The 13,808-nt window shown below is 33.2% G+C and overlaps 1 protein-coding gene across 5 annotated transcripts in view; it reads left to right on the top strand.

Moving 5' to 3' along the window:
- Positions 1-13,808, top strand: part of LOC115210669 (pre-B-cell leukemia transcription factor 1) — a 382,335-nt gene that overhangs the window by 298,263 nt on the left and 70,264 nt on the right. For all 5 annotated transcript variants that reach the window (XR_005001102.1, XM_029779345.1, XM_029779353.1 and 2 more), the window contains exon 5: positions 3,183-3,330. Coding sequence is in view for 4 of the 5 variants with exons in the window: in XM_029779345.1 (XP_029635205.1) it covers positions 3,183-3,330 (148 nt within the window). In the remaining variant the exon portion in view is untranslated. The remainder of the gene's footprint in view (positions 1-3,182; positions 3,331-13,808) is intronic.

Here is a 13,808-nt window from a genome sequence, read left to right as displayed (position 1 = left end):
TGCTCATGATCAGAAATGAACATATCATCAGCCACCAAGGGACATGCTCAACTGGTGGTGGTCAAACAACTGACAAGCAAATCTGTAGTATTGAGCGGAATATTTGCTGTAGCCCATCTTTTATATGAAAACAAAACAATGTACATGATAACACTTCAAGTTAGTTAAGATTAGAAGCCATGAGAGCCACTGTCTGGTTACTGTATCATGACATAACCACTGTCTGGTACTGCATCAGGATATTTATTATTATTATTATTATCATCATCATCATCATTATTATCCTAGACTGAAGGGTCAGTGTAAACAATAACTGCCTGAAGAATAATTGATAAATAGAAAATGATCGACTTATAGGGAAAAACAACAACCTATGAATGAATTTATATCAATGGAGATGTGTGAATGGACACAATAATGAGATCATAATTACATGGACAAATATAAACTATATTTCTGTACATAAACAGAAGATATATATGTGTGTGTGTGTGTTTGTGAGTCAATATTTCTTTGTATATATGTATGTAAATGTTTCTCTATGCATGTGTGTGTATACACATGTATGTATTTATAGATATACATACTTGGTTTGAAAATATTTCATTCATATAGCATCATGGTAGCTTTCATTTTCTGCTGACTAAGTCTGAAGCCTAAACATTTGGAATGTACACTTCACTTAACATTACATTTGTTTACCCATGTATAACCGTAGATTCATTTTATGTTGATATAGGGAGAGAGAAAGTGTGAAAGGGGGAAAAAGAGACTGTGTGTGTGTATGAGTATGCATACACACACACACACACATGCACATACATATACGCACATAATCTTTGTCTGGGTAGATCTGCAAAGATGTATGTATAATGTGAAAGAAAAAAAAGGCCTTGTTGTAAGTTGCTGTGAGAACAGAATGAGAAACTCAAAGGAGTTTCACAGAGGTCTCAATTTTGAATACACACACACACGCATGCATATTTTCCCCTAAGAAGCAATTACAAGGGAGATAATCATTTCTTCATAATGTTTGGCAGGATTTGAAATTAAGAAATTATTAGGAAAAAAAGATGTAGAGAACTCGCATATTTATTTATTGATTCATTCTTTCATTCATTACTTATTACAAGTTCCTTAAAATTTCTAGTCAAGTGATAATCATGTATATTACTGCATTTCACCCTTTATAGAGATCTCTTCAGCATGATATGACCTCATACACACACAAAAATTTACAACTAAAAATATTTTCTGAAATTTTTATATGGCTCATGCTTGGTATTGTTACTAAAAATAAAACATAATTTGCCATTTGAAATGTTTTACATGATCACTTACAAAATCTGAAATTCATTTTTCATTTTTTTTCTTTTTGCTAATTTTTATTAATTTGCTTTTGTCTTTAAAGTTTCTAACTTCTAGACATAGTGAAATTTCAGTTACTACAAAGTCTCTTGATCTATTTTACACAAAGAAAAAGATAAAAACGAAATTAAATGCATTATATACTGTTTAGTTTTTTTGTTTAAGTAGGTGAAATTGCTGTATCAGAATGTAACGGTCATTTTACATTTTATTTTATTGTTTGAAAGTATGTTGGATTTTTAAAAAAAATCATGTTTGATAGTTCTTATTGTTGTCAATAATTTGTAACTTTGATCATTACATCATTTCTATGTATAATTCTTTCTGTGAATTCCAAAATCATTGTAAAGCTATTTTAACACAAAATTGCTTTCCGTTTGGCAAAACAAAACTAAAACGCATTTTGTTTTGCATGTTTTTTTTGTTGTTATTTTTAATGTATTGTTGTTATTCATCATTCTATGAATGACTTATGTAAACTATTTAACCTTTTCATTAATTGGTTCATGGTTATATACCTTCAGTTATTAGTCACTGTATTGTTACATACGTATTTGGTAAAAAAAATTTTTTTTTTTTAATTTAAATAAGCGGGTATAAAAAGAAGGGAAAATTATGTCTGGCATATTTTGTTCATAATAGCTACTTTTATTTATCAATGGAATTAAGATGCAAATTATGCATGGAAAAATGGATATAAAATGATGATGATAATGATGATGAATGATCATCAGTTCAATTCCAGCAAATTAAATATGTTTCTCATACATATGCTTTTGTGTGAATTTGTGTTATATCATTTAATTGTCAATTCATCCTTCAGTCTAGCAGGGTTCATTCTGTTACAGGCCTTTGGATCAGACTTTCAGTTTGCTCTTTGCTGATATTCGAGTTGGATATCAACCACATCACCCTCTCATCAATTTGGAAGAGCCTACAGAGGTTGTGGACACTGCTGTCATCTGACTAACTGATTAGAAAAACAAAAATTGAATTAAATATTAATGATTTCTAATATTGGCCTGTAAAAGGTGGCATGTAAAAGGCACCATTGGAGCGTGATTGTTACCAGCATCGCCTTACTGGCACCTGTGCTGGTGGCATGTGTAAAAAGATTAGAGCGAGGTCGTTGCCAGTACTGCCTGACTGGCCCCCGTGCTGGTGGCACGTAAAAGCACCCACTACACTCTCAGAGTGGTTGGCATTAGGAAAGGCATCCAACTGTAGAAACTCTGCCAGATCAAGATTGGAGCCTGGTGCAGCCATCTGGTTCGCCAGCCCTCAGTCAAACCATCCAACCCATGATAGCATGGAAAGCAAATGGTAAGCAATGATGATGATGAATATTGGCACAAATGCAACAGAAGAAGGAAAGGGTGTTAGTTAATTAAATGAAGAGGAGACATTCATTCTGGAAATGTAATCCTGGATACATTATATTTTGAACAAAGCTATGATGAGCATCGTCTTGATGCCTTTGATCAAAGGTGTACACAATCAGAGCTGAATTAGGAAACACAAAGCCAAACGAAACAGCTGTTAAATAACTATGATTAATTTGAGAATCTTGGGGGTTAAAATTTTTTTTTTTTTTTTTTTTGTACATAGAATATTTGTTAAAACACTAAATACCAAATACAATGCCTGTGACTGGGTTTCTACTGCTCTATACCTTGTATTGTGTTGTGTTTGTGTCTTTAATGATTCAAAGCGTTCGAAATATCCTTTGATGAATAATTTATTGTGTTTGCTCTGCGTTAAACTTGTCTGCACCTTTGCCCCCTAAGATTTCTCAAACAATCTTTTCGCTGCAGGTATCGAACTGGTTTGGAAATAAACGAATTCGGTATAAAAAGAATATTGGTAAAGCGCAGGAAGAAGCAAATTTATATGCAGCTAAAACAGCAGCAGCTGCAGCAGCACAGCAAGCAGTATCAGGTCACGATGGCGGTGCAGCACAAGGTCAGTGTCTGTGTTTACTAGTTTCTTCTGCATGTGACATCTCGATATTGACTTTTTTGCTTTGTTTTTTTTTTTGTTTGTTTTTTTTTTTGCTTTCTTTTTTGTTTCTCATAGTTCAGTGTTGTTGTTTAGCCCTTGGTCAACCCTGATCAGACAAATCTATATAATCAAAAGCATACTGTCTCTTCCAGGACATTATCCAAAGTATCTTTTTATTGAGGCAGCACTTTTTTTTTGTAAAGTGTGATTTGAGGCAGATTAGTGCTATTTCTAGCAGATTAAGAAACCATGTAGAGATGTGTGTGTGTTTTTTTTTTGTCTAAAGTATTATCTCTACAGTAGCTCATGCTTTCATTCTTGTTTCTACACTTGTACACAAAATCAGCTCTTTAATCCATTCTGTATTGTTTGATAATGAAGATCTCTACTACTATTTGTGTGCCTTCTACATGCTGATATATTCCATTGTAGAGATACACACATTGGCTGTTACACACACAAGGGCTAGTCATGAAAGTTGCCCATCATGTCGCAAGTATAAAAAAATAGGGTCTTTGTTTAGTTTTTTTTTTCTTTTTCTAATTATAAGAAGATGTGTAGTACACAGTAGTTCCAGGCTTCATTTTATGCTAAGGAAGCACCCTTGTTTGATGTATGTATGTATGTATGTGTGTGTGTGTTTAATAGCCAGTTGAATTGGCTCCACATAAAATTTCTTGGGCACAAAACATGGCAGCATCATCAGAATGGAGAGAATTTTAAAAGAAATTTTAAATGGTTTCGAGGTTAGAATATTTAGGCTTTCCATGGTCAGTTCAGATCACAATGGGTGTTTTAACTATCTAGTGACATCAGTTCTTTCATTGCATGCTCCATGTTGGCATCAGTTAGTTGGCATTCTGCTGGGTAAATCATTTCGGCAACAACAGTTTATATGTGGAAAAGTAAACAATTTGGTAGCATGACGTTACATATGAGATCGTGTGATAAGCACAGCTGCCAGGGGATAGTAGGTTGGCATCTTTGTATGGTTAGCAGGGATTATATACCCTGCAGCAATTGTGCATAAGCCAGCAAGGCATTGGGTGGTATTTCCGGGTCCTTAGTGGTCAATAAGCTTGAAGAGAAAGGTTGGCTTTCTTGTTGTACTGCAAGGATATGTTTCTTTTCCTATGCTTTTTGTCTTATTAACAAGAATGTGTACATTTAGTGATCATTTGATGTTTATCATGTGAATGTTTCAGGCATATAGAAAGGAGCTAGAAGGATGTTTAAATTTTAATTTTTTCATGTTGTTTATCAAATCAAGGTTGAAGCTCAAATTATACTCTAGTATCTTAAAAATAAAAAAACGTGAGTGGAGCAGTTATATGAATAGGTGAACAAATTAATGAATGTAGCACTCAATACATTTAGTTGGAGTTGTAAGTATTTAATAAAATGTTGAATCTGCACCACATTATTCAAAGTTTTGTGGGTGCATGTTTTTTTTTTAACAGGGAAGTTCATTTAAATAGATGAGGGCTTCACTTAATAAGGATGAAACCGGCATCTGTTATTCAGTAGAATTATTCTCTTATGTATCCATGTTCCATCTATGACTGAGAACAAAAGCAGTTTACTATTGTTGTTTATCTCTAAATAAACAAACATATGATTAAAGATGCTCCAGCCATATGATTAAAGATGTCTATTTGCATATCTAGAATTAGATGTATCCAGCTTTTTTATTTAAAGAATAGTGTGATTTGATGTAATTTTTCTATTTCTATTGGGTGAAGCAACTGCATAGAAGCTCTCTTTTTGGATTGCCAAAGGTTGTCTGTAGACAAACGTCATTGTACTTTTGGTTTCTGATTCACAGTGGTCTAACTTTTTCCTATCATTAATATAGCATGTTTTTTTTCTGTTTGTATTTTGCATTACATCTTTTAATATTTTTGACAAAAATATATTTGCTATATACATACATATTTTTGCATGCATGTATGTATGTATACACACACACACACATTCACTTGTAGGTACAGTGAGTACTGAACATTAAGAAATTTCTTTTTATAAGAATTATTGTTAATTTTCTGGTACATGAGATGCCTGCTGACAAAGATGATTATTTTTTTTCAACCAGAATTCAAAAATTAAAACACAAATGGTACTCCACCATTATAGCTGATAATAATACATTCATCAATTACTATGGGGAAGTGTCATTTGTGTTTTGAACTGTAGTTGAAAAAACACTTGTCTCCATCAGCTGGAAACCTGGTACTAGAACATTAACAAGAACTATATTGAAAAAAATGTATGCGTGTATAATAAATCTTGAAAACACTAAGTAACAATAACTGACAAAGAACTCAATAGAAATGTCAAGTCTAAAAAACATTTAGTTTGAATAAAATACATACACACATATATTCATAGGTGGGAACTTATTTTAATTACTCTTACATCTTGGAGAAGTTTTAATTTATTATTTTTGAAGATAGCTTTCTGTGATTGATTAGAGATATGTTGTTTGTTCCTTAGCTACTTTATCATGGTACTAGCACGGTCATTTTGTCCTTTTAGCAAGACAGGCTAGACTTTAAAGCACTTTGTATTTTAATGTTTCTCTAAAAAATTCCATCTAATTTCTAGCTTGATGTCTTCCTTTTCTTTTTCTACAGCTCCTTATATTCCTAATTCCTTTTAATTTTTTTATCTATATCTGTAAATGTGTTCTGAGCAAATTGGTTATTTGTAAATTTTAGCTGAATTTCAATGAATGTCAGAAAATTCAAACAGTTCTTGCTATTTTTCAAACCACCATGTTCTGGCCCAGTTGTAGCATGGATAAGTTCTGTCTCAGTTGCGGACAGGGTTTTTCAGTGTTATTAGTTTGAATATTTTCATTTTGTAGCATTTTGTGACAGCTCCATAATTAAATCTTTTAACCCTTCTATGACCATATTTCATCAAAATACATTACCTATTTGTTCTGATTAATTTCGAAAATAATCAAGAATTTCAGAGGGATTTATTGAAATATTTATTAGAAGAATTAATTTTTCATTATTTAATAGATTAAGCTGGGCTGGTATTTGGAAGAAAAGTTTCGTATATTACATGCTAATAATGGAAGATTTAAATTTAATTATGAACACACACAAAAAAAAAAGTTTTGCATTGAAGTATTAAAATCAGTTTCAATCAAGTTGGTGGATGGGTGTAATTCTTTTATGACCCTATTTCAAATAAAATAGATTGTCTATAGGTTTTAATTAATTTTGAAAATTATTATGCATTGCAAAATATTTATAAAAACAACTAAATATTTTCATTACCACATTAATGTTAGCAAAATAACAGTCTAACATAATATTAAGTTGGAAGATTTTGGTTTAGATGTGAACTCTTGAAATGAGGTTTTGTATTAGAGAAACAGAACAGTCGCAGACAGGTTGGTGACAAAAGAGTTAAAGTGGCTCAGAAGCGTTCCAAGTTTTTGGGGTTTTTTATCAAACAATGGAGGTAGATTTTCTTTTCTTCATTTATTATTTGAAAATGAATATTTTCATATTGAATGAATTTATATATTGCATTAATAGAACATCAGAAAATGGCAAGCTGTCAGAATCATTAGCATGCCAGGCAAAATGCTTAACAGCATTTCACCCATCTTTACGTTCTGAGTTCAAATTCCACCAAGGCCAACTTTACTTTTCATCCTTTTGGAGTTGATGAAATAAGTACCAGTAGTGTACTGGGATCAACATAATTGACTAGCCCCCCACCCCACCCCCACCCCGCATCCAAATTCCAGGCCTTGTGCTTTAGTAGAAAGAATTAATGGAACATTCATGAAAGTGGTTCCAGCTGTTGCACTTGAAAGTTTTTGTTTTTTTTTAAATCACAAAAAAATTTAAAAGGACAGAATAAAATAAAATAATTTTGGGGATGTAATAACCCCTCCCTAAACTAATGATTTCCTCCATATGATAGCTTGTTAATTTGGTCCCATATCAAAGAAATCTCAGTACAACTTGAAGATCCTGTTATCACTATTTTGAGTGTACTTTAATTTAATTGGTAGCTCTTGGAATGGTAAGCATTTCTATCTATCTGTCTATACAAACAATCATACACACAGACACACACATATATACATTCATGTGTGTATGTGTATGTAGATATTTAGATAGCGTAACAGTTAACCAATTCTTAGCACTTCATATAAATCCATGTATATCCAACTTCCAATCAAATATTAAACATAATTTACAGAGTGTATATCTGAGAGCAGAATTCAACAGGAGAATTAGTTAAACACTTTATTATAACATCACAAATTAATCTTTACATGTGTTTCACTAGTGGATGGCAGTATATTGTGCAAGAATCATTACATAGATGATTACATTATCACCTTGTGATGCCAGATCTTCAGAAGAAAACTGCTAATTTAATCCACTGATATCGACCAACTTTACTTGGTAGGCAGAGATAAATCAGAACTGTGTAAATTTGGAACATTCTCTATATAGTAGTTAAGCAAAGGAATTTATTATTTGTATTTTGCCAGTGTAATAAGGATAGAAAGAAAAAAAGGAATGATAACAACTATAGTCAGAGTATGTAAGGAAAGGTGAAGCTGGACATCTCAACTATTATAGATCAAAGAAAATTTCAAGTTAATGTTGATAAATAGCTAAGAAATTTGGTAGTAGATGAAAAAGGTGGACAATACTTACTCCTACACACACACACACACATATATATATATATATAACTTATTTACTTATATCTACTAGTATATATATATATCATCATCATCATTTAACATCCGCTTCCCATGCTGGTATGGGTTGGACGATTTGACTGAGGGCTGGTGAACCAGATGGCTGCACCAGGCTCCAATCTGATCTGGCAGAGTTTCTACAGTTGGATGCCCTTCCTAACGCCAACCACTCTTTTAGATTTTATGTTTGCAATACAAAAAGCATTCCTGTTTTAGCTTAAGTAATTTGTTTTGCTACCTAAGAAAATGCAGTATATTTCAGTAGAACATAATCTGCATTCTTTATTGTTTCTTATGTAAGAAGTTCTTGTTATAATGTCCTTGTGTAGATCATAGTTTGTATTCATCGAATTAACATTGATCTGTATTTAGCTACTCTAGTTGAATTAAATGATTTCTCTTTATTTTTAAAGCTGTGCATATATATGTTATAACAACATTTAAGAGTTAGAAGTAGATCTCATATGCTAGTGAGTATCATTTACAATAATGATGCTATACCTGTAGATAATGTTGTACGATAAGCAGATACTTCTAAGAGGGCAAGCAATTGTTTCTACAGTTACAATTTAAGACATTATTTTGTAAAATACAGGTTTTAACCATAAAACTTCAAACAATAAAATTACTGTTATGTATATGAAATAGTTATTAAATCTCTTGTGAGACTTTAAAAAAATAATTAAAATGAATAAAAAAAAACTTAAGAATTTAATACTTTGCAGAACATACAATTTTAGTTGAGAATTTTAAAAAGATTTTTTTTCTTTCTTATAACCAAATAACTTATTTAGTAAGAAATGAGTAATTAAAAATAATATTCTCTGGTGGTTTTGTCTTGAGTAGAAATTTTTAAAAACCTTAATGACTAAAATAGTTAAAATAATTATGCAGCGTTTCTGCTGGAAGTAGAAAGTGAATAAAAAAAATTAAATTAGATTTGAAGACTATTTGAAAAGTCAAAATATATTTGAAGGAAACAGATTGTGATAAATGAAAGCGCTGTTCTAGAAACTGTGAAAGAAATCTCTTCTGAATTAAAACTGCTGATTGCCATGTGAGGTGTGAAGGTTACAACAATAACTCTTCTCAAAATATATTGAACCTAAAACAGCAGTCTAGTGTGAAATAACCGATTCTTGTGGTAAATAATATTTGTTACAGTGTGGCAGCAGCAGCTTCAGAAGTGTCAAGCTCAATAGTAATTAGGTAGACAATAGCTCTGGCTCTTGGCTATGCTATATTTTTCTGATGCTTAATCACTGCATATTCAGTTGGGTCCTCTTAACCATTTAGCATTCAGATTATGCTATCAAACATTTCGTTTTTTTTCATTTCATCTAGTTTCAGCTCACGAGCTGTGGCCATGCTGGGGCAATGCTATTCGGTGTTGCTACATGATTTTACTTCACAAATGCTTTTTAGCAATTGACATTTGGTGCATGAGAGAGTTTGATGCAGCTGCCCTCATCTGCACCTCCTGCTGTGAAGTTGGTTCATCAGGGACACCTGACAGGAAGAGGTCCAGCTTTATTTTGAAGACATCTGCATCCACCCCATGCAGGTCTCTCAGGTCATTCGGGAGGGTATTGAAGAACTGTGGACCTCTGAAACCCAGGCTATTGCAGTATCTTGTTCTCTATCTTGATGGCAAATTTGGAGACCTTGGCACTATGCAGTCCTTGGCACTTTGGAGTCCTTGGCACTTATTCATTTATATTGTTTTGAATTAATCATGTATTATTTCATAGCTTTGAGATTTTTATGAGTGATTGTCTATTTTAAAAAGAATTGTAGGGCATGTGTGAGAGGCCAGATCTGACCAGCTTGAACATAAAACAGGTAGAATTCTTGGTCCAGATCTGGCCCATTTAAATGCTAAAGGGTTAAACTAGATGGCTGCTAACATAAACCTTTGTTTTTGTATGTTTCATACCATTCTTTCTTCTGATTGATGGCAGACCTGTCCAGCCTTGGGTTAAACAGCCACAGTCAGTTAATTTGTGCTCGGTGCAGGTTTTGCGCTGTTTTGCTCTGCTGTCGTATTCCTATTTGACAGAGAATGGCATTGGTGTTGACCACATCTTTGTTAGTCAGCTATAAAGCAAGCAATTATAGCAGTAAACAGTAATAAAAGTATTTCGTTAGATGTCATCAATATAATGACTAGCTACCAATTCTGCAATATACTGCTAGATTAAATAACATATTTGTGAAGTGTCGAAATGTTGACAAGCTAACTGAATTCTTGCAAGATAAATTATGTAACTAGTTGAAAGGAAGGTGGTGGGAAAGAAAGAGAGAGCAAGGCTTCATAATGTCGTCAAACATCAAGAGATAATGATTTCCAGGCTGCAATAGTATATGAAGAAGCATCTTGATTATAACATCTTTTCTTAGTTTATCAAGAAATTATCTAAATTCTTCAGTACGACTGCTAGTATAGTATATAATGCACATCTCATTGTTATCTTGTGTGAAGAATATCAGTAATCTAATATTAAAAAATGGTGAGTCATTCTATTCTAAAATAATATTGTTGCTTGGTAGTTGTTGTTTTTAATTTTTTTTTTAATGCTAGTTGATTATTTTTTGGTTAAATATATTTAATGTTTGTTAGGTTTTTGATTTTTTAAAAAATATATTTAATTGTATATATTTTTAAAAAATTACTTTATATTTCATTTTAATGCATTTTAATGGTGGGGAATTTTCATTTTTGAAAAATATCTGTCTCTAAAGTTGATCTCTAAGGATGTTCATTTAAGTGAAATGAATTTTAATGAACCAAATGGAATGAAGCTTACTCAATTTTGTCATTGTCATTAGTGTTTTGCTATTGTTGTTGTTATTATTGTTATCATTATTAATATTATGGATAATGATGCCACTGTTGTTGCCAATGAATGTAAATTTTTTTTTTTTAAATAATGAAGCGAAATGGCTAGGTGGATAGACAATTGGCTCTTGGGCTATAAGTTCATATTCCCTTCATGACATTTAATTTTACAAGCCTCACAAATCTTCATCCTATTTAAAGAATAGAAGATATTTCTCTCATCTGCAAAATATTATTACGAAAGTTGTTGGTTCTTACAATGTAACCCCATGGCTTCCTATATAAAGTAATCGCCTTATTTTTTGTTTTATCGTTATTTGGTGTCTCAATTAAAATAGGAGTAAATATATCCTATTCATTATACCAGTAGGAAACATATACTGGTTCTATTTCACTCCTGAAGCAAACCTAGAGTAGAGAGAGAGGGCATGTCATTGATGAGGGCAGAAATGGTGACAAAAGGACTTCGGCAAACCTAGCTGAGTGACTCATTAACCACCCAATCAATTATTGAATTGGTTGAATGGTTAACCAGTTGACTAATAATAATAATATTCTTTTCTACTCTAGGCACAAGGCCCGAAATTTAGGGGGAGGGGGCCAGTCGATTAGATCGACCCCAGTGCACAACTGGTACTTAATTTATCAACCCCAAAGGGATGAAAGGCAAAGTCGACCTCAGCAGAGGTTGAACTCAGAACGTAAAGACAAACAAAATACTGCTAAAGATTTCGCCCAGCGTGCAAACATTAATAAAAGAAATGAAGTGAAATAGAACCAAAGCATGTGTTTATAATTGATATTGTGACCCTCTTAAGATACACCAAAATCTGTCTCAACACACAAGTTCATATCAAGAATCTTGCTAATCAAATACATATGTGAAATGTCCTATTCAGGTTACATACAAAGTTGGATTTGTGTAGCTGAGGTTCCGGTTGAGCTTTTGTAGATCCAACAAAAATTGATGAAAATATTTTTTTGTCTACTGGTGTTTCTGGCTCACTCTTGACTAGCAGTGAGTCAGCGAGGAAGCCTTTATATCTGCCCTGCAAGAAATAGATGGGAAACTTTATAAAAGAAAAGACATTGGACAATGTAATACTTGCTACACTATGTCTGGCAGGAAAATAGGGTGGTCTCTGCTGGAATACCATAGATCAGTGGTTTCAAATGTCTTTTACACCACAGACCAGTTTCATGCAAGACAATGCATAATGTATAATTTAATTGCTACATATACAATACATACATAATGCAAAAACACCTTGCAGACTGTGATACTCAATAAAATAGAAAAATATCATCATTGTTTAACATCCATCTTCCATGCATGCATGGGTAGGACAGTTCACAGGAATTGCCAGGTAGACAATCTACCCTATGCTACTGTGTCTGTTTTGGCACAGTTTTTACAGCTGGATGCCCTTCTTAACACCAACCACTCTGTAGAGTGGACTCAGTGCTTTTTACATGGCACTAGCACAGGCGAGGTTAGTTTTGGCATGACTTTTACAACCAGATGCCCTTCCAAATGCCAACCGCTTTACAGTGTACACTGGATGCTTTTTATGTAGTGCCAGTACTGTAACTTTGCAAGACAAGGAATTATGATAGGGGCAGGGGCATTTGAGGAGGGGAACTCGTGTCAGAGGATGAAAGGTTAAAGGGTGATAAAGAGACAGGGAGGCAGAAACAGTTGTTTTGCTATAACAGTGGGGTCATTGGAGGGAATGATCCTGTATCAGATGATGAAAGGTTAGAGTGTGGCTGTGTGGTTAGGAAGCTTGGGTTTTGGGTTCAGTCTCACTGCATGGTACCTTGGGCAAGTGTTTTCTGCTATAGCCTTGGGCTGACTGAAGACCTGTGATTGAATTTGGTAGGCAGAAGTTATCATGTGTACATATGTGTGTAAATGCTTGTGCCTCAAAGATTTATTCTTTCTATGTGGCCTGGTACCAAATGAACCATGGTTTAGTACTGGCCTGTGGCCCAATGGTTGGGGACCCCTGTCTGAGATCATAGGCCTTCTTGATCAAGACTTACCAGATATTAAAGAAAAATAACTTCAGTAGGGTGTAAGCTCTACAGAACTGCAACTTTAAGCAGGAATGATCCAGTGGAATGTTTAGTTTAGTATCTGGACAGTGAAACTCTCTAGAGATCACATGAAGTTGTGGTGACATGTGGTATTTTTGTCAGTTGAAGAAAAACTCATAGAAACCCACAGATAAAACACAATTCCATCATTTAGCACCATTTAAATTATTGATATACACAACCATTCCAGCTAGTTCCCTGACAAGTGTTCTTTCTTTATCCCAGCATGCTCTAGCCTATGACCAAACTATTTTCCCAAATGCCATATATTTTTTTTTTTCATGAAAATATTTCCCCATTGAAGTTAACTAAAATATAATGAATCCATTCTAGCACCCCCAAAACCACACAAAATTAATTTTTTATGGGTTTTAAAACAGAAAGGTGTAGTTACAAGTAAAATGGTAATTATAAAAAAGAGAAAGCGAAAGAAGTACGTAAACTGGTTTTATTAACTGAATTACCTTAAAGATGTGTGTGTGTGTCTTTGTTTGTCCCCCATCACTGCTTGACAACTTAGCAGTTCAGAAAAAGAAAATGGTAGAATAAGTACCAAGATTAAAAAAAAAAATACTGGGGCTAATTCATTCAACTAAACATTCCCCAAAGTGATGCTCCACATGGCCGTATCTAGTGACTGAAACATGCAAGGAATAAAAAAAAAAAAAAAAAAAGGATCTTTTCGGTTTGAACGGCAGTTTTTTCTTTTTTTTTCTTCAGAAATGTAAATAAACCCAATCTGTTTTTTAAACGAGG

Source organism: Octopus sinensis, linkage group LG1 (genome assembly GCF_006345805.1).
Source record: "Octopus sinensis linkage group LG1, ASM634580v1, whole genome shotgun sequence".
Taxonomy (NCBI): domain Eukaryota; kingdom Metazoa; phylum Mollusca; class Cephalopoda; order Octopoda; family Octopodidae; genus Octopus; species Octopus sinensis.
This window is presented reverse-complemented; position numbering and strand designations above follow the sequence as displayed.